The sequence below is a fragment of the Sminthopsis crassicaudata genome, chromosome 3, assembly GCF_048593235.1.
Source record: "Sminthopsis crassicaudata isolate SCR6 chromosome 3, ASM4859323v1, whole genome shotgun sequence".
Classification (NCBI taxonomy): domain Eukaryota; kingdom Metazoa; phylum Chordata; class Mammalia; order Dasyuromorphia; family Dasyuridae; genus Sminthopsis; species Sminthopsis crassicaudata.
Genome location: NC_133619.1, coordinates 595,335,496 through 595,357,554, shown reverse-complemented (window position 1 = coordinate 595,357,554; position 22,059 = coordinate 595,335,496). Strand labels below are relative to the sequence as shown.

Genomic DNA, 22,059 nt, shown 5'->3' with positions numbered 1-22,059 from the left:
TGTGGGACACTTCCAGCTCCCCTCCAAGGTCGACAGACATACCAGACCCTGAAAGTATCTCTGGATAATAATGAAGACATTAGTGTCCATTGCTGATACCTGATAGGGAATCAAGGTAAACAACAAAACAGCTTGTATTTAAAGCTAAGGAGGAAAAAACCTACTGATAACTTTCCTTCAATCTGCATTTCTAATCTGTTTTATACAGTTAAGGTTTCAAGGCAGTCCTTCCACAAGACAGCATGGAAGTTATAGGAATGCTCCAGGCAGAAGCCCTAGGGAATAGTTATATGTATAAAAGAAAAAAGAAAAAGTTCTTTAAGAAAGGGATGCAACCACAGTCCAAAGATATTGATCAGGCATTGTTCCAGAGTTAGTCATAGGATGTAGGTGCAGAAGTCTGTAAACACTGGCAAGCAAAATTAAATTATTTAATGAGGAATTTGAAAAGCCATATGACAATGACATCTTGAAGGTACAGAAAAGGGGAGGGAGGGAGCTCATAAATTTGCTCTATCATGTCCTTTCTTTACTTGCCTTACTTTACTGAAATGCTCTTTACTTGAAATGCCCTGGCGTTATTCACTTACAAAATACTGATAGGTATTCTGAGTTCAAAAACAAACAAACAAAAAAAATTTGAGTGTTAGTTGCAGAGTAACTAAAGCTAACATACACTTCCTTGTAGGCTGGTACTGCCTCATTTAAAAAGATGTAAGTTCTCTTCTAGACATCGGAAGTGGATCTCTACTTTGTAAGGTAGGAGGTTACTCTGCTTAAGGCTGAGTGTTTCAGCCAGATAAAGGCTCTTGAGAAACAGGTGCCCTTGAGCCAAAAATGAATTATTAAAAATGCACCGTTAACACACCACCTTACTATGACTAAAGGAAACAAAAAGCACCTCATTCAAAATAAATGAAGTCTACAGATGGGCACTTTCAAAAGATGATAAGCTCTTTAAAAAAATTCTCATTAAAATAAAATTACTTGGAATCTACAAAGCAAACAGAAAGGAACAAAAATTGCTATGAGTACTGATGAGGTGGGTGCTTGAAGGCAGTTCCTTCACAGGTGGGGGGATGAGACAACTGGAGGGCGCTGGAACTGATCGGCAAGGCCTTGGAATCGACGATGACTTCGCAAGTTCCTGTCTACCCACTGAGTCAGGCTGTACCTCAGTAGGGGCTTCTGTCTGAATCGGGGGTAGTTTCTGCCAGGAAGAAAAAGCAGAAAAAGACAAATGGTAAAAGTACTCTGTTTATATGGAAGTTTACAAGGAGAGAAGAATAGCAATCATCTTAGTGAGCTCATTAATTCAGGAAAATCTCTGAAAACAACATTTCAATCACTGAAATTAAACACTACTTCCCTCTTCTTGCTATTGTTTTATACTTATATAGTAAATACAGTAGTTCTTTTCTCTCCCCACAGAACCATTAGCACCTAGATATTATGGTGTTAGGTGCTATAGAAACATACAGATGCTCTTATTTACTACATATAGTGGAAAACCAATATACAGACAGAAAAACCATAAGGACATTTATAGCAGTTATCTATTTCATTTCTCACATCAGCCCTAGCCCTCCAAAAGGACCTCACTGTCTTGACACAGTTGAAGGTTACTTAGGACACAACAGTTAAAATTAGAATTTCCCATAGAAAGTAAATCATCATGTGAGCATTACAATGCAGGTCTAAGGATTGGCCAATTCCACTGGACTGAAGCAGACTCTCCATGTTGCCCTTCTAAAATAAGAGAAAAAGTAGAAAGAACACTTTTGACATAAAAGACAGAAGACCTCGATCCACATTCCTTATCAGCCATCCACTAACTATGGCATCTTAGACAAGTCATAACAATAACACTTGAATTGGGGATGTTATAGAAAAGAGTTTTGAGAAAACCTTAAAATGTAATGTAAATGTGAACCATTATGTAACATCAAGGAAAAATCAAGAAACTTGGATTCAAATAGTAATTACTGTTCAAACAAATTAAGTTATAACTTGCTAGCATGCAACAATGGGCAAATAGTTTATCTGAGTTTCTGTGTTTTCACCTATAAAATGTAGGAATAATCCATATTGCATAACTACTATTTCTCAGTGTTGCTGTAAGCAAAGTACTTGATACATGAGATAGTACTAAAGGAAGATGAACAATTATTATCCAAAAACTCTAACCTCAGTAAAATATTTCTAAAGATAATAAATAGCATCCAAACTCTGGACTTACAGGATTTTAAAGCTTAAAAAGACTTTAGAGATCTAGTCTAAACATTCTCATTTTATGTACAGGGGTACCAAGACCTAAAGAGATGAAACAGCTTGTCCATGGTCTCTTAGCTAGCAAGCAGCACAGCTGGCAATCAAACCCAGGGCTCTTGTTACAAATCAACGTTGATTGTTGCTACAGCTTCTTCCTACTACAGCCAATCCATTCTTTCTTCTTAAAACTTTTCCCATTCATTCCTTTGAACTAGCACTACAACCACCTGATTATAAGCTCTCCTCGGATCCATCTTAAAAACACATCAACACCAGATTCACAATGACATTCCAATCATCAAAAAGAAACCTACCAAAAAAAAAAAAATGCTATTAAGTATGGGGGGAGAGGAGAAAGAGAAAAAGAAACCTACTAACCCCAGCTGAAGAAACAGCTTTGGGGCATTTTTTTCATATTTCTAAAAACTTGGGCAGGAGATGTTGAGTACAAATATGAACCGGGAAAACAAAGTAAGTCAAGATCTTTAAAATTAAGTTTCATTCAAAATAATAAAACTCAGAAATAAAGATATTAGGGGAGTGGTACATTCACGCTCCAAAAGCCTGGCAATCACCAACAAAAAGCATGAAGGGGGCATGCTTGTACAATTTTATGAGGAGCAAGAAGCAACCAGAATCAGTTGGCTAAATGAATACCTCTTTATCTAGACACAATGGGGAGCCCAGAGAACCTAAAACAAAACAAAACAAAACAAAAAATTCAAGTCTATTCAATTAATGATTGAGACTATCTGTAGTCCTATCTTTCAACACTTTTGGAGCAAATTAATCAATAATCCTGAAAAGACATATTATTCTCTTCTTGCAGTTAGGTCCCACTCTTCTCTTTGGTCAAATCACTTACTTACCTCATGGTGAGGTCTGATGGGTGCTGCCACCGCTGGTGCTGCATGTGATATTCCACATTAGCAACTTGGTCCATCAAAGCATAGAACTCGCCTAAGGTACCTACAATGCACAAAAGTCAATATTTGGGGGCACCTATATGGGCTGGAATCTAAGATCATCATCTGGATTGGTATTCAGAAAGCAGCTATGTGGGAACCAGGTATTATATCCAAGGACAGTCAACTCATAAGGCTTGCATAGACAGAGGCAACCAAAGAAAGCAAAAGCCAAGAGGAGAGAAAGTTTTCAGTGGAATTTGACAGCGAGTTCCCAGAACAAGGAAACTTTCATAACGCACATTAGAATATCAATACAATCTTGGCATAATATGCACTAGATATTTCTTTTTTGTCTATGATAATGTCTTAAGAATCCTTCCAAATACACATCATCCTTTGTTTTGTTTTGTTTTGTTTTTTTTTGGGGGGGAAGACAAGTTACATAATCAGTCAATATGTAAACTAAATGAGTCCACAGCATGACAAAGCCATTAAGCCAGACAATACTATCTTGGGTTTCCTTGAGAGGACAAAGAGGTGTCTGCTGTCCCATAAGCCAGGACACAGCAGTTACACACAGTTTGGGAATGTCATGAAGGGCGTCCAGGAGGATTACCAGGATGGTCAAAAGCCTCTAGGATGTAAAAGATTAGCTGAGAGAATGGGGATCTTAGCCTGAAGAAAAGAAGACTCAGGGAGCACAAAATAGCTACCTCCCTGTACTTAAAAAACTGTTATAAGGAAGAGAGCTCTGACTTGGTCTACGTGGCCTCAAGAGTACAGATCTAGAAGTGAGGAACAGAGACTGAAGAGAGACAAATATAGACCTAATGTAAGGGGAAACCTCCCAAAAATCTGCCTTGATCCAAATGTTTATACACTCCTCACTGGAACTCTGTGAGAGCAAATTGGATGATTTGTTGGGTACACTTGAAGGGAGGGCTTTTATTCAGATACATGTTGGACTAGATGGGCCCTGAGGTCCTTTCCAATTCAGATTCTGTAATGAATCTGTTCTCCAGCATGTGGTTACAAATTGTGCCTTCCCAATTGTGCAGAAATAGCCCTTTCAGAAAAATATCAACTCTTCCAAGGTTTCACGTTGCAGTGATCCTGCCAAAACTTCACCAAGGGAGGTTTGGCAAAGTACACACATCCTGGTGTCCAAGGCCTCAAAATGGAACCACTGACAGCTCCAAGACTCTTTCTGCAGTGCATGTCCCTTAGCCCACTCATCTCTCACCACCTGGTAACTTCAGCCTTATTACCCCAGCAGCAGACACTTGGGCTAAATTGAAAACTTCTCATGATGAAGTTTACTCATTTCAGTGTAGAGAAGGAAGAAAGAATGGCAGGCTTATTTTAACACTAATATACTGAACCATCCAGAGGTGAACATTCAGCATATTCTACCTAACTTGGGATTCTCTGAAAACTTTCCTTACTATAAAAGTGATTGAGAAGTTTGGTAGCTAGAGTCTATACAAATAGATTAATGAGTTTACAGTCAAACAGAATAATCCATAAATAAAAGAATGTGTCCTCTATCTAGTATGACTACATCCGATCAATATCTAGCTAACTTTACCTGAAAGTTCTACAAAAGTTCAGGCCTTTGCAGGAGACAGATAACCTTCAAATAATAGAAGCAAATACAATTTGTGCTGGGTTGTTTTTTTTAAACTGCTTATACAAGATCATGTATTGACTGTTAAAAATTGAACTTATTCACCCCTACAACAATGCCTTTCTATTCTACTCATTACCATCAGTAACAAAACAGGTTCACAAGACTCCTCTGACTTTTCCATCAGGCCCCAGAAGCCCTAGGAATTACTGGGCTACTCTTATCATTCTGTTAAGATCTTATCAGTCTTGGCACTTTATTTCATCACTACCTTCTGCCTCTCTGACTGGGAGGGTAGGGCCATGAATTCCAAACTTTCTTTAAGGAAAAAGCTCAGATATATAGTTTTTCTCCTGACTATGGTGCTTTGGAATTTCTTTGTTTTCTCTTCCAGACCCTAAGTCTGATACTTTTTCTTCCTCTCCTTTTCAGATTTCTTTTGTGTGTTGTCTTCCCCCATTAGATCGTGAAATCACTGAGGGCAGGGACTCTTTCCTGGAATGTAGCAGGTATGTAAAAAATGTTTACTGACTAATTACTAATTAATCAATTAATTCATGGAATCAAGGAGTCTGAGGAGCCTTGAGCAGCCATCTAGTCCAATCCATATGTGAAGGGAATGTCTACTATGACATCCAAAAAGTGGTTATCCAGTATCTGTTTGAAAATGGGATATCCTATATACAATACCTTCTATCTTTTACCTCTTCTGTGTTCAGAGAACAAACCCTGGAAAATGAGGTAATCCAGTATCATCACAGGACCCCCTAAGAAGGCAACCCTGATCAAATGGAACTCTCTCATGTAAGAGATTCCCAGTGACTCCTTTTTCCCTTCTGAACATTAACCCAATCCAATAGTACTTTATTAAGGTCTACTATGTCAGAGGGACAATGCTGGGCAACAAAGATAAAGCCAAACAAGAAATCACTCTCTCTCTTCTGGGGAGTTTATATTTTCCTGAACAAGAGATACACATGTAAACAGCTACGTGTATGCACATGATAGGAGGAAGATGGCACGCACAACCAGGGCACAAAATCATTTCGGTCATTTCAAGCCTGAGCAGATTCCTCTCCTGCTCCCCCTCCCAAGCTAGTGGTCTTTCTTCCCTTTTACCTTGTATTATTTTGTATATCTGTCAGCACCTTGAGGAAGAGACATTGTCTTGACTTAATGTGTTTTTTGTTGTTGTTGAATTTAGCTAGGAGAAAGGGAAAGCTTGGAGATGGCTATGAAATTAGCTGTCATAAGCTGTCTCCAAGCATCAGAAGTATCATTAGGGAGAGGACTTAGATTTGACCAAGACTACAGGGGGAAAGTGACAGGAAAGGAGATTCGGGGCTAATGCAAAGATGTCCTTCCTTAAAGCAGAATGAGTCACCTCGCTTGAGGCTTGCAAGCCAAGGCTGGACAACCACTTGCCATAGACTTGCAGATCATGAAAAGATATGGGTAGGATTAGATGGCCTCTGGGCACTTTTTTGCTTTGAAAGTGTCATTTTATATAGATTTATTATCATTATAACTTTCACATTGGGCTGGAAAATGACCAAATAAATTCTGGATACCCCATAAGCCACCTCAAAAACAATTCAAATGTACTAAACATCTACATGCCAAATTCTGTGAAAGGCCACAAGGATACCAAGGTAAAATCAGACATAGTCCCTGACCTCAAAGACTTTGAGTCTAATAATATAGGAGACATTTACATAATAATAATAATAATAATGATAATAATAAATCTGAGTGAGAAAAGTGCAAAAGAGAGGTCCAAGATGCCATAGGAGATTTAGGGAAAAGTGGACCTCATACAACTAGGAACTACAGGAAAGCTTTATGGATGAACTCATAACCAAGTCAGACCCTGAAAATTAAAGCAGGCAGATTATAAAGAATAACGTAAATCCATGCCAAGTACAAAGAAATGTATGCAAAAACAGGATGAGATCAGGAATAAGAGAATTCTATTCATTTTCAATAACTGAGGTAATGTGAGATAAGGTTTGAAAAGTAGATTGAGAAGTGGTTTTCAAGTAGAAGAGTGATCAGAACTGTATATTAGGAAAGTTATCTATTGGTAGTATGGATAAATTAGATAGGAGAGATGAAAACTGAAAGATTAATTAGTTTGAAGTAGAGTGGCAGCAGTGGAAATGGACAAAGAAATGAATTCCAAAAAATTTTAAGTAATATATTTTAAATATAGTAAATATATATATATATATATATATATATATATATATATATATATATATATATATATATATATATATATATATCTTATTAATTAAGGCAATTTTATGAAACCAAGCTTAACCTAATATGGGGAAAGGATGAGAAAAAGGAAGGGAGAATAAAAGATAATTCGTACTTGGAATCTAAATGATTCCATATATGATAGCAATATTCACCAACAGAAAGATAAGAAAAAGTTGGCTTTTTTTTAAGAGAGGAAAAGGAATGACTTCAACAACATCTTGAGTTTGAGGGGCTAGCAGGACAAACAGGCAGTAATGTCCAGCAGGTAGTTGAAGATACAGGGTTGAAGTTTAGGGAAGAGACTGAAGCTGGATATAGTGATCTTTAAGTCAACCAAATAGAAAAAATAATTGAAGGCATGAAATTAGTTATAACTGCCAAGAGAAACTACAGAAATTGAAAAGAGCCAAGAAGAAGTCTTCGGGGGAGGCTCATATTTAGAATGTGGGAAGAGCCTCTGAAAGAGACAGATGGAATTGTCAGAAGGATAGGAAAATTATGAGAGTACAGTGTCACAAAACCAATGGGAAGAAAAAGTAACAAAGGAGAATGGTCAATAATGACAAATGCTAGAAAAAGGTCAAGTAGAATAAACTAAGAAAGATACTATAATGAAGTCATTTTTTTTTTTAAGCTTTGGAAAAAAAAACAATACTGGTAATGATAAGAATTAAAGCTAGTTTGCAAAGAACTTCAGAATTAGTTGGGAGAGAGGCAATTATTCTTTTTAGATGTTACATAATGAATTATAGGACAGATATGACAATAATCACCTTCAAGGGAAGATTTTGCTTAAGTATTGCTCAGAACTAAAATCAGGTAGGTTAGAGTTAAACAGGTCATCAAATAGGAATTTTTTTTTTGAGCATTAGCCAAAGATAACAAAAACAGATACTATGATTTTGGTCCCAAAGAGACCACTGCCACCCTAAGACAAGTAAAAAAAAGAAAGGGCTAGATTCTATGTACCAAAAATAATCTCAGTGGCAGTTTTTGTGGTAGTAAAAAACTGGAAACAAAGTTGATGTCCACTGACTGGGAAGTAGCTTAACATATTGTAGTACATGCATGTAACAGAATATTATGTACTATGCTATAAGATATTATAAATATGAAAAAAAACAAAGAAATGTGGAAAAATATATAAGATGAAGTAGGGTGAAGTAAAACAAAATAATGGCCACAATAAATGAAACTGAAGTCTGTGTAATCTTAATAACTAAGCTTAACCCCAAAGAAGAACTAAGATGTATCTCCCACCTTTTACTACATAGGTGTAGTGTGCATGGAATAAAAAATCATTTGGAGTCAATATACTGGGTTTTGCTGAAATGCTTCTTCCCCCTTTATCTTTTTAAACTTTTACTACAAAAAAAGGTTCACTGAAGGGAGAAAGGAGGGACACATTTAGAAATAAATTATGTAAAAACACAATACATTTGAAAAAAAAATTCATAGTATTCTGAAAACTGAATAACAAGAATAGTTAAGTTTCAATCTTCTGGTTCAATATCTACTAGTAAGTCTCACTAAGGGGAGGTGGGACAGGGAACGAGAGATCTATTCAGAAACAGAGGTGATATAAACTATATTATTTTTAAATCTTTCACTCCCTACTGCCTCCATAACAAAAGTCTAAGCTCTTTCGCCTGGTACTCAATCTCCTACTTCTCCTTATCCTTACTTTACTCCAAGTATACTATTCCAATTAAGTTCTCCTCAACACACCACATGAATTTGTCTTTGTGTCATTTACATGGAATGTAGGGATAATGGATTCTTAGCCATCAATGCAATGAACCTAATGAAAATCAGTAAAACTATATTTATGTGGTAACATTAATCAAGGCAATGTTATGAAGCCAAGCTTAACCAAAAAAATCTATCATCTAACTTCAGTGGGTATTCTCCCTCACAGTGCAGACCAGAGCCCGCTCATACCTTCACATCCAATGCAATTCTTGTCCGTGTTCTCCAGAGAAGATCAACTGCACTTGAAGCCTTTCCTCTGAGTCTACAGGTATTCCACGGATATCAGTGCAACACTTGGGCTGTCCATCTGTTTCTCTCGCTCTTATTATATAAGGAGTCAACATATTTATTGGATCACATCCCTCACACCAATTATATGAAGTCATCCCTGGGAAGAGGCTACAGCCTTATTCCCACCACATATCTCTGGATCAAACGCAATTCTGATTCTTCAGATTCTGTGATATTCCATGATTCCCCAGTCACAAAATATTACTGAAAGACTACTGCTATTAAAAAGGATAGATTTGTGATTCAAAGAACATCTTGGGATTGTGAAAAGTACTACACAATTTCTCAAATGTGAGCCAGCTAGCTCTTTTCATCCTATTTAAGTTTGGGCCCAGTCACATCATCTACAGTGCCCATCCAGGATATAGGTACAGATAGACTATCTCAAAAAGTACCCAATAATCCATACGTAAATGACAGTCTGGCAATAAACAATCCATTTGGTTTCTCCAGTGGAGATTGTTGGCCCGTCTTGAGTGGGCTGTGGATTTCACCAAGAAAGTCTGGTGGTTTGACGTAAACAGTCACCCATAAACCTGTTCAACCTCACCATCTGAATGAAACACCAAGTCCAAAAAAGTCATTACTAGCTCAACATCAAATTGGAAGTTAATTTCTCAATGGAATGCACAGAAATCTGTCTTTTGCCCTATGTTATTTGACACTTTAAACAATGACACACAAACATATAGATGGCAAATTTGTTACACATGCAGTTGAAATAACATTGGGAAATAGCGCTAAGATGGATGACAAACTAAGCATTCAAAAAGATCCTGATAAGTGAGAAAAATAGGCATAAGAAGATGAAATTTCATAAAGAAATGTAAATCTTGTGCTTGGGTTTAAAAAAAAATCATTTTCAACTTGTATGAACTAAAGCAGAGGAAAATAAGCAGGAGAACAATCTAGACAGTGATCACCAAAAAATAAGGAAAACAACCTTGTAAGAGATACTATTAGAACTCTTGTCTAACCTACGGCTAGGCCTGATCTCAAGGCACTGATAGTACAAGGGCAGCATACTTCTGTCTTCTCAGGGAAGAGGTGATAGATTATAGCTGCAAAAAGTAGAAGACACTACTGGGCATGGCCTAGTATTGGCCTAGTTTAGCTGGGAAACAATACTGATGTATGGAAGAAAAGAATTAATAAAAACATTTGTTTAAAAAAACATCAACTTTACTAGTACAAGGAAGAGACATGGTTTGACAAGTTTATCTGGGGGAAGAGGGAAATAAAGGCTTTTAGTAGAGTGCTGCAGTATTGCAGCAGGCCCAACAAAACAGTAACTACTGCAAGGAATTCTATAATGTATGGCCTCTGTAGTCCATATCACTTTCCAAAACATAGCTAAAAGAATATGTCCACTATTAAAGAATTTTAAAACTGCAAATGCCATCCTAGCAAGCAAGCTGACATTGTTTGCTAGAAACAAATCAAGTGAGAGGAAAACTAAAAGTTCTATATTGTTAACCAATGGATACATTTCAAGGCCAGTTCCCATGGAAAATCTTGTCAGAGAAAAAAAAAAAAAAAAAAAATGGAGACTTTGCCCAGATAATTTATTTACAATTTCATTCCTTTGCCTTACACCCTTAAATTCCTGGAAAGATATGTTCCTAAAATTGTGATAACGCTAGGATTCAGGCCAAGTCAAAGATTTTTTTTTATGATACTTTAGGTTTATATCCTAAGGAGAGAGTAGAAGGATGAGTCTTCTGATCCTGAGCTTACTACCCTAAAAATCCCAAGAGAATTAGAAAATTGAAACACCTCTAGTATGTCTCAGAGATGGGACCTTTTTTTGGTATAAAAAAGAAAATACTTGTAAGCCACCTTAAGGAGACCTACTATCTTCCTTCCTTCTCAGGAGCTTGTAAGTGTTAACACCTGAAGATGAAGATAACATGAATGTTCTCCCAACTTGCTAATTTGAAACTGCAGGCCTCTGTACTACCCAGAAAGCTGACAACTACCTGATCATACATGATTGACATGAGCTATAAAAGACAGTTTGCCATATTTTCATTTTCACCCAGGATATCCTTTTAACAGGTATAGATCATCAGCATGATTTTTTGGTGGCAATCAGGGGTAAGTGACTTGCTCAGTCACAGATAAATGTCTCAGGCAATATTTGAACTCAGGTCCTCCTTACTCGAGGACTAGTGTTCAATCCACCATATCACTTAGCTACCCCCCTCAAAGATTGTAAGGAGTTAAATAGGCATAGGGATTGGCAGTTGCTAATGTGCCCTTGATATACTTTTCACATAAAATATTACATGTGATTATTCCCCCTCCCATGATTTAATATTTCTTCCTTTTTAGATACCTTGGAAATCTTCCATCAATGCTTCTATAAGCACATTACCTTCTGCAAGGCTTTCTTTTTTGTGTCTTTGGCTTAGAGAGAGCCACTCTTCCTGACTTAAGTACCATTTCCAATTTCTCATACCAGATACTGAAATTGAAATGTTGGGGATTAGGGATGGGGATGGTGCCCTCCACAGTCATTGATGACAAGACATTTTCTTTTCTTTCTTCCTCCCCCTCACCCTCCCTCCCCCGCTGAGGCAATTGAAGTTGAGTGACTTGCCCAGTGACAGCTAGGAAGTGTTAAGTGTCTGAGGCCAAATTTGAACTCAGGTCTTCCTAAGACTTCAAGGCTGGTGCTCTATCCACTGTGCCACCTAGCTACCCCAAGACATTCCAGTTTTCAAAAACCATTCCATTTCATTTCCAATGTTCTTGGCATCATATAATCCACTTGAGTTTCATGCCAAGCCTCCCACATATTTGTCTTCTCCACACCACTTCACTATTGTGAAAGGTTCTATTGCTCATCATCTTCCATTGTTCTCCAGTTTCATGTTTTACAAGTGAATCTGTATTCTAAACAGGTATTACTAAACATAGTAGCCTGGGCTACTATGATTCTTAAACTGGCACAAAGAACAAGTCTACACTGGTTGGGTACTTCCTGAACCACTTTGATATCCTCAGTGTGAAAAGTGCCTTCTGTTAAACTTCTGTAACAAATGATGAAAATCTAGGTCAATGTCTTTACTTTTATCCATTTCTCATCTTCCAACATCAATACAGCCCATTAAAGAGCCCAGATTAGCATTGGCAAGACTACATGATATCTTTCCTATCTTCATGCTTTTTTCTAGTTTGTTGTTGATCTTTATTTTTGGTCCAACTAAACAACAATCTGAATGTGCACAACTGATTCAAAAATAACTGTCATCAGGAGCCAATTACTTTCTGTTAAGATATAGTGAACTTAAATGGTGATGGCCATATCCAGTGGCTTCCTAGTATCTTCTTTAAGCAAATCCCCCCCCCCACCCTCAATATCTTCTTGATATTCAGACATAAAGCTTCTCAAGAATCTATAAATTCTGGGTTATTTCTTTTCTGAATCATATTTCCCAACATACTTTTGAACTATCTTCTTCTTGCATTTAAGTTTTACCATCTAAATAACAAAGCAATATTATATTTCTTTCATACACTTCACATGCCATATATCTCTATGTCCTCTCTGAACTAGACTATAAGGGCTCTCACACCTCTTTTTATCTACAACTTCGAGTACAAGGTGGTATACATAGATTTCCAAATATATGACTTACAGCTAACAATTAAATATCTTTATTACGTATTTTCTTCTCATCCCTGAAAAAGCTTGCTTTTCATCCTCCAAACTAGTACAACAAAAGGACTTCAATAACGCCTTAAACATTCAATATTTTGTATTCATAGTATGAGAGAAATGAGGAAAAGATCAGAGATTACTTAACAACCAACATTTCTCCCTAGTGTTGTTAATGCTACATTCATAAACCAGAAAGCTCTGCCCATGGATATATAGTTGTTGGTAGACAATGACAGGTAACTCAACTATCCCCCTTCATCCCTAAACTCTTTTACTATATATAGTAGCTGCAAAGCTGATGGAAAAAGAATGTAGCATGCACTCAGACGACCAATGAATTGACTAGCTTCACTTAAACTGTACTTTTCCTTCTACTGGGGTGAAGGAGGGAATTCTTAGGACGTAATGAAGTTAAAAAAAGAACATCAATAAAATTTAATTTAAAGAGAAAAATACAGTTTCCACTTTATGACAATGTATCTGACCATCAGCTATTTAACAGTTTAGTACTTCAGTTTAGCCCTAACAAAGCCCCTATCACCCATAACCTTTAGAAATTTCTATTAGACAATACTTAAGAATGACCACCACTGGAACACCACCTCTTCTGGGCCAGAGGCTGAATCTAGCCCAGTGAGCTTGCAATATCTTCTAATGAATAAGAGTGGGAAGAGCTCAACTTAAAGGACCTGGAAAATTATTCATAGCTTTTTGCCTAATTATAGGCTGAGGTAGAAAGATCTTAAAGAGGAACTAAACCCAAATGTATATGAAAGAGGAATTTTCCCCCTTCCCCCAAGCCTTTGCTTGACAAGCTCTGATAATGCAGAGCCTCCTCCTTGTCCAGGTAGCTCTCTTCAGGACAACAATAAATAGTAAGAGGTTTGTCCTCTAATCAAGTCAAAGCCTGTCCCTTCCCCACTGCTCCTGGTTCTTCAACAAGGTAAATGGCTTTCACAATGCAGACAAACTAGATAAGGAAAATAAATTCCTTAAGTGCCATGAAGCCATGGAATAATACAACCTCTAATCATCTACCTCTAGCAGGAACTTTATCCACAAAATCATACAGATACAGCACAGTGCTTAAGAGGTCATGGAGAGAGGACCACACGTCTGGGCTCTAATCTTGGCTCTGACATTTACTAACCATCTGATGTTAAGTCAATCCATTTCCTTCTCTAAGCTTGTTTCCTCATCTGTAAAATGTGGTTAGCATCACCTGCCTTGTTTATCTCACAGAGTTGCTGTTAGGATCAAATGAGAAATTTTAAATGAAATTTACTTTGGAAACTATAAAATATTATACAACTATTACATAACAATTCTCATTAACATCAATTTTATTGAATGATAGGTCTGTATTGATTAATAACCACAAAAGAGATAATCTCCATTTACTGGCACTGAAAGCATTATCTTCACTTCAATGTTGGTCAACAAAGCTACTTTGAAAACAATCTTGAGTGAAGTATTCTTTTATTTAAGGTTCTAGGCTGTGGATAAGGATACAGTTAAGACACACTAATAAGCTTCAGTAAATTAAAACTAATCAGCCCCACTGGAGTGAATAAAAAGGACCCAGCACCTTTCCCACCCCATTCCTGTTTACCTTGATTAGATTCCAGAGGGTGTTTTAAGTGAGCAATGACATTCTTTAGGTAAATTTGCTTCTTCTGTTCCAGCTCAGTTTGCGAAAATGTCTGAATCTTACTCCTTAAAACAAAGCATATCAAGAAAAATAAACAGTTCATCAGTATTGACAGAAGTCAATAAAACTAGCAATATTCTCTTTAGGATCCGGTGACAGAAGACAGTATTGATTTTAGCAGCATGCTATACATTTCTTGGGGTCAGAGTTTAAAATAAAGCAGATGCACTTAAAACAATTTGGTCTCTTCACTACTAACAAAAGAGAGGAAGAATATTCAAGTTCCAGAAAGAGTTTCACATGTACCGAGTGTTTCCATAATACTTTGGAAACTTCAAGGAATTTCATCAAAATGAGATTTTAAATTGGAAAAAAAAAAAAGGGGCAGCTAGGTGGTGCAGTGGATAGAACACCAGTCCTGAAGTCAGGAGGACGTGAGTTCAAATCTGACCTCAGACACTTAACATTTCCTAGGTGTATGACCCTGGGCAAGTCACTTAACCCCAACTGCTTCAGCCAAAAAAAAAAAAAAAAAAAAAAAGAAAGAAATTGTTAAAGTCCCCAAATTTCCTGTGTATATGAATGATTGAGCTATAAGAAAAACATCACTTTATTCATATAAAGTGACAGGTTATCAAATGACTTTTAAACTAGATAAGGCAGAACAATATATTCGTTGCTAACCTCCTCTTCCTGACCAAAAAACAAACAAACCAAGAAACTTTCTACCTCTTCCCTAAAAAAAATGTTCAAATTCTCAATGTGATTGCTTGGCACACGATCTTGCTATACTGATAGAACCGAATCAAAAGCTTACATCAACTATGAAAAGGTTAACACGCAAATTGTTTTCAGCCTTTACAATTAGAAATCAAGCTAACAGTCTATTCCAAAACCTCCTTTCTGTATTGAAATTAACTGTGCTGCTACTGCCATCTCCTGGAAACGGAGGACATGGATTAGAAAAGGCTCCTACATCTTTACAGATGGGTTTTACAGATAAAAGGCACCTTAAAGATTATCCAACCAAACTGTTGTTTGTTCTTGGTTCTCAAAGAGGATCATGACATCAGGAAGCTAATGCCATAACATACAAATGAGGGTGGGCTTTGCAAACTCACCAGCCTCACTTCGTCCTCCAGAGTCATCTGGGTTCAGTGGCAAGATATAGATCATGACAACTGGAGAGGGTCCTAGATGCAATGGGAGATCTTGGTCTTTTTAAGCCAAGGTCTTTTAATAGAAAGAAAAAGAGGCAAAGAATAGCCTCTTTTGCCTTGTCACAAAAAAAAAAAAAAAAAAAACTAAAAAATCTACTCTGGATGGGGAAGACCCTCAGAGTTTCTGGTCAAAAACAAAACTGTTATTTACATTCATTCTTAGTCAATCAAGGCCCAAACAATGACCAACTAGGCTTGACCTGAGACCTACAGTTAGTCAATCAATGAAAACCAAAGTGATTTAAAGCATGTTCTTTAAGAAAGAAATCTAACCAATAAACCCTAAGATATCTTATATATATTCCTCTGAACCAAACCACAGGTAAGAGTATGGGGGAGAGGGCAGAAGGGAGGGAAGGAGGAGGGAGGGAGGAAGGGAGAGAGGGAGGGAGGAAGGAAGGAAGGAGAAGGAAGGAAAGATGGGAGGAAGGAGGGAGAGAGGAAAGAAGAAAAGGAAGGAGAAAGGGAAAAAAAAGGAAGAAGGGAGGAGAAAGAGAAGAAAGGAAAAAAAGGAGGAAGGGAGAGAAAAAACTGTATTGCCCAGCGGATCAGTTCATTCATAGGATATGTGCCCCAAAGCATCATCAAGTTCTAAAAGGGTTAGACTAGCCTCTGTACACTTACTTCTTCATGAGGAGAATGAATTTTTTGGTACATCCCACCCTCCCAATGTGGTTATTTTTTTTAATATTTCCTCTGTTACTATTTAAACCTTTTACTGTGACCAGATTTCCCCTTAAACTGTAAAAGGAATGAGAAATAGTAGAAACTAGGGTGGAGCAGAGGTGCCAAAAATAGAACGGGGGTGGGGGCCCTAGGCATCACAGACAATGGATTAGACTTGTTATTATATTTATTATATTACCTTGCTCTGGCCTGTAGAAGTGGAATGACTTTGCCTAATCTTCTCTCATATCCTTCCTTCTGCTCAGAATCCATGTCTAGTCTGACCAGCTTTCATTAAAATAAGAACACAAAAAGGAAAAAAATGTCAAAATAGATCTTAGGAAAAGCAAAATTAAATGATAGCAATGGCAATAAAAGCCTTTTGGTGATGATGTCCTAGATATTGGCAAGAGCCAAAGAGGCATTATTATTGATCTATATCCATGAGGATTTGTAATTCAAATTACAAATAAGCCAAATGTGGAGAACAAGATCAAGACAAACTAAAAGTCCAAAGGGAAACATAAGGATAAATTTTCCTAACACGTAAAGAAATCCAGGACCATGCTTACTTTGGTTGAATGAACAGATGCGTCACCTAATTTGTGTCCACCATTGCCTGAAGACAGGACCACCTCTTGTCTCTGAGACTGCTCCAAGGTTGGAGAAGCCATGGGCACAGACTCCTCACAACTAGGCCCACTTGCTCTAGGAGCCCCCTGAGAAGGGTCAGCTTTATGAGGCTGGGGCCCTTCCCAGACAGAACAAGTGGAGCTGGTTTCTTTAGTGCAAAATTTGCCATTATTCTGGCCATGATCTTCTTTCCTCACATCTTTCTTCAAGGAATAGTATGCATTACTGGATCCATCTTTGGAAGAAAACTCAGTCTTCTTTGGACCAAGCACATCATCACAAACCGTTGTATTAAAAGGTGGGACAACAGTTATTTTCAAGAGACTTTTTTCTGGTACAAAGTGTCTGCTAGTAGGTGTGTGACTAGCTGGGGTACTTATATGAGGTAGTTTATGGATGCTAGCTGGCCCAGCTCTGGGTCCCAAGCTGCAGAGTACATTTATATCTTGGGGAGAGTCAAACGAAACACAACTACAGCTTCCCAACTTCTCAGGGTCACCACCTGTATCTTTTCGTACTCCTCCCAGAGACTGTTCATTTAATGAGTCATCATCCTTCAAGAGCTCCTGAATCTCTTCTTCTGTATAACTGAAGTGACCATCATCCTCTTCTCCCTCAGAGAGCTCCAATAAAGAGTCATCTAGTCCATCTTCATCCAGTCCAAACCTACCCCAGGATGAGATAGGAACATTGTCTTTAGGTAGGAGAGAGGTAATTTTAGTCTGCTCAGACCTTGACCCATTGAAACCACCAGAGGACTCTAGAGAGCAGGTCATATCTGGGGAAGCAAAAGGCAGTATTTTAGCCAAACATGGGAACTCTATTATGCCTATTCAAACACTATTTATGCAGAAACAACATCTTTTCTGAAATGTCTAAAATCTTTTTACTCTGGGGATTTTATCATTAAATATAACTAAATCATGCACTAAGTTAAGAACAGAAGAACATAAAGGACTGTCTTCCATACTGTGTGGAACTGCTGAAGCAATCAACAATCTCTCTGCCTCTGCCACGAGATCAATTGGAAGTAGGTTTCAGCTCTTGCTGGATGTTCCTTTCAGGAGGTGTCAAAATGACTGACTCCCACCTTCCTGTAGACACAAAGAAAATTAAAGGATCTTCTCATCACTTTCACCTCAGTTAATTATATTAGGCAACAATGCTGTACTTATTCATTTTGATCTTGATAGAGAACATCAAAAAGTTGGATTGGGAAGAAGGGGGTCAAGAAAACAAGAAAGGCCTTTAAGGAAAGAGTTACATAACAAGGCTCTATTCATCACAACTGCTTTATCTGAAATGTTTTACTGATCTTTAAAAAATTCTTATCACTGTCCCAAGGAAACTCTTACCCTCCCCAACAGAACCCGTTTTTTCCAAACAAAGTAGATAAGCAAAATAAAGTGACCCACTAACTGCATTCATTGCATTGCTTCTTATGGAGCTTTTTAGTGGGAAAGCAAAAGTGAAAAGAAAACCAGCCTCCAAGTGAAGAGACACTAGTTCAAGTCCTTTGAATATTAATGCAAATGAAAGCTTTGAAAAAGAGGAAGAACAAGAGGAGAAATATTAAGTCAGTCAATCAAAAGTAGTATCACTAGTCCTTGGCAAAAATAATCAGGGTACCAGCTTATCCTCTCCCCAGTACTTTTCCCTTAGCCCCAACTTTGAAAATAACTTGAAATGTTTTCCCCAAAGTTCATAAAAATCCAACTAGAAAAAATTATTTAAAGTATGTTAGTAAACAAATTTCATAACAGAGATAATAACAGGAATCATACCTTTCACTCCCACTGCAATTCAATTCCTGTATTTCAAAAAGATAGAATGGCATATCTACTATCTTCCTGCTTCAGCAAGAATTACTAAGAAAATGCTTTATCAAGGAAAACAGCATTTTCTTACAGAAAACTTTCAAGAGACCTTCTACCACAACCTAAGAATTGCATCCTGAGTTCTAAAATCCCTTCTCTCCTTTGCCCACTTTCAACAGGCTTAGAAAACTGTAAGAAAGAAAAATAAGAACACATTTTCCTTCACCTGTTTGGGGAATAATTTGCTATTGTTGCTAAAAAACATTTATTAAACACTTACTGTGCGCGAGGCATTGAGAACACAAGCAGGAGAGTGTGAGAATCCCCGTCCCTGTCCGTCACAAGGATGAGGAGGGAAGGCACCCAACAGTCAAGTGACACTCCTCTTTCCAACAGCAATGTTTTCAAAGGAAAAGGGAGTCGTGGACAAGTTTTGCCAATAGATAATCACAGGCTCCTGCTGTTTGTTCCTTTCAGGAACATACAAAGTTGATATATTTGTACCGTACTTCTGCAAATCTGTAACTGCACTCTGTAAGCTGCAGTCATTAAATCAAGACAAATGAGAGAGTAAAAGACTTCGGCCCCTCTCCTATTTCTATTGTTTGAAAGTCTTAACTCTAAATAAACTGTGCCCATTTTGAGCCCCAATTTCCAGATCACTTATGAAATGGGAAAACCATCCTTTACAATTCACCAGATTGTTGTTGGCATCAAACAAGATAACGAAAGCACCTTGTACCCTGGGACGCACTCTATAAACGCAAGCTTCTACATTCAAGCAAAAAAGTTTACAAATAAAAGTAAAGGGATGAAGTGCGCAGATAACTGCAGCACATCACTCTCTGCCAGAAGCAGGGAGACTATAAACACAATTGTTTTTAATACTAAGAGCCTTCACCTAAAAACGAAGTCTCATTTATAAATCTCAGGAGAAAGGAATCCTCCCATCCCAGAATCCTTCCTCGCAGTTTACTCTGCTCCCAATCACTTCTGTGACCCTATTCTGTCCCTTCCCTTGCCACCTGTCCACCCCCATCTTAACACTTCAATTTACCGCCCCCTCTCTCTGTTCCACAGCCTCCCAAATGGAATCTCAGAAACAGGTTCCTTTTCTATTTTTATCCTGCTTCAGAAATCCCACTGCTTTACAGCACAAAGATGGTTTTTATCTGAAGAACCAAAACAATGAAGCACCTGACACAACCAGACCTCTCTCATTCTAAGGGCCATCGAAAGCCAGGCCACTGAACATTCAGACAGCGGCGGTCCTGAGAAAAGCAAAAGCACCGGAACGCCCTTCTCCCATACCGCCTTCCAGACTGGTCTGCACGGGGTCACAGCCAGACTTCTGACCTCTTCTGCTTTATCACACGTTTTTGTTGATCAATTCAATCTTTACCAAACTCAAACAGAAGAACTGTCCTTGAAGTGTAATTTGGTCAATTCTGCTTAACTTTTGTGGTTACAAAGAAGGGTTCCATGGAGGGGAGGGGGAGAACTAGAACTAGAAGGGACCTCAGGGGCCATTTATTTAATTTCGTTTTACAGATGGAATTTACATGGTGAAGGACCAGATGTAAAAAAGAAAAAGAAAAAAAGGCCAAAGAAATTACTAAAACTTTAAAAAGGAATTAATGCTTCCAGAGCCAATAAGAAAAAGCCCCGTAAGATCGCTACTAAAAAGCCCCACAACTCAGGCTAAATTGAACATCACAATTGATACCGTTGTTAAAGGACACACTCCTTTCCTTCCGTTACCATAACCCATTACCATCAATCACAGTCACTCGGGCTCTCGGTTAAGTGTTGGAAATTGGGAGGCGAAGCGGCCGCTCTAGAGTCAAAACAAAATCGACCGATAAAGATCTCTCTTTCCTACTACGCTTTCTCCCTCGCAGATCGCTTTATGAACACTCACAAACCTAACGCTCACAACTGGGGGGTGGGGGGTTACTGCCTGGGCGACGCTGGGCAAGCCATTACCCAGCTGGGCCTCGTTTCCTCACCTGTAAAATGGGAAGATCGGACCAAGGGGCGAAAACCCTACCTCGCTACGCAGTCACGGCCGAGAACCTGAGGACCCGGACTTACCGAGGCCGCCACTAGCCACGGCTCAGGCGCGAACGTGGGGGCTCCAGGCCCGGATAACAGGGCCCGGAGAGGAGTAAGGTCGGGGTTCCTGCACTCCCGCGGCCCCACTCCCACGTTACTGGTGTTCCAGGCCCGGAAGGGCAGACCCGCCTCCCGGCGGACACCAGGCCCTCAGAGGCCCTCAAGGCCAAGGCCGCGCCAGTCCCGTTACAGACCGGGCGCTCACCCCGGGCTAAGTGGCTCGTCCAGCTCCCCAGACAAAGTCCACTCAGAGGTGGGATTTGAACCCAAATCCTCTGGACCCAGAGCCAGGATCTCCAGTTACAATTATGCAACGCCCCACAAGGCGGGAAGAGAGGGAGGCATCGAAGACCACTGACGGACTCGGGAGGGGAGGCCCGCCAGGGAACCAGCCTCTCCTTCAGAGGGCGCTGTAAGGCGGGGGCGCCCACCTCAGCCCTGGGAGCCTCTCCAGCCCACGGGCGGCCAAGCCGGGTGTGCAGCTCCAGGGCATTCGGCGCCCGCCTCAGAGGAGCCTGGGACATGTGTCCCTCACCTCTGGAACGCACCTAGGCCGAGGCCATCAGCCCCTGGGGGTGAAGCAGGGACATCAGCCCCTCCAACTCTTGGAGGACGGGGCGGGCAGGGCTCTCGGCCCCCTTCCCCAGGAGAGGCTCAAACCGGCCGTGGCTGCCTCCCCTCCCCCCCGCCCCGGGCCTCTGGGCCTCTGGCTCCCGCCCCCGCCAGGCTCCACCGAGGGCCCCGGACCGCCGGGCGCAGCCTCCTCCCCCGGGCCAGGGGTCAGCACCCCTCGCCGCTCTTCACCTCACGAAGCCGGGGCGGGCAACACTGAGTTCACATAGGCCGCAGCGCCATCTTACCGCTCGCCCGAGCCCCGGCCTCGCCCACCCGCGAGGTAGCCCCTAGGCCAACGCCGGCGAGGGGTTGGGGCGTGGGGGCCAAGGGCAGGGAAGGCGGCTGCGGCTGGGGGCGGGGCCGACGCCAGGTGATTGGCAGGAAACCGCCCCGCCTCCTAGAGAGAACAGCCTGGCCCGGGAGCAGGCGCAGAAGCCGCATTCCGCCCCACCTCCCCATAGCGTCGCTAACCTCCGCCTCCTCAGTCCCTCTCCTTCCCCGCCCTTTCTCTTCTCTAAACTGGCGACGAAGGACGAGAAAAAGATTATCTGTGTGCTCCGT

The 22,059-nt window shown here is 39.7% G+C and overlaps 1 protein-coding gene across 10 annotated transcripts; it reads right to left on the bottom strand.

The window, feature by feature from the left end:
- Positions 1-418: 418 nt before the first annotated feature.
- S100PBP (S100P binding protein) lies at positions 419-22,047 on the bottom strand. Of its 10 annotated transcripts, XM_074305395.1 has the most exons (8): positions 21,688-21,891; positions 17,922-18,045; positions 16,891-17,729; positions 16,518-16,606; positions 14,394-14,497; positions 3,141-3,240; positions 2,929-2,963; positions 1,074-1,210 (listed from the first exon to the last, which is right to left on the bottom strand). In XM_074305395.1, exons 3-7 carry the CDS (start codon positions 17,725-17,727, stop codon positions 2,933-2,935), a joined length of 1,161 nt encoding a protein of 386 aa, XP_074161496.1. In that variant the 5' UTR covers positions 17,728-17,729; positions 17,922-18,045; positions 21,688-21,891; the 3' UTR covers positions 1,074-1,210; positions 2,929-2,932. The 10 variants fall into 10 exon arrangements, with proteins under 10 accessions (XP_074161494.1, XP_074161492.1, XP_074161499.1 ...); XM_074305393.1 differs by lacking the exons at positions 2,929-2,963; positions 21,688-21,891 and adding an exon at positions 21,970-22,047 and having other exon boundaries at positions 419-1,210; XM_074305391.1 differs by lacking the exon at positions 2,929-2,963 and having other exon boundaries at positions 419-1,210.
- Between the last annotated feature and the right edge of the window lie 12 nt (positions 22,048-22,059).

Excerpts from the sequence above, each read along its gene's own strand:
- S100PBP (XM_074305393.1), bottom strand. The coding sequence starts at position 17,727 with ATGACCTGCTCTCTAGAGTCCTCTGGTGGTTTCAATGGGTCAAGGTCT. Across the intron at positions 16,607-16,890 it reads CATCTGTTCATTCAACCAAA|CTGGTCAGACTAGACATGGA; the intron begins GTAAGCATGGTC and ends TTTTAATGAAAG. Across the intron at positions 14,498-16,517 it reads CTTCTACAGGCCAGAGCAAG|GAGTAAGATTCAGACATTTT; the intron begins GTAATATAATAA and ends CTTTGTTTTAAG.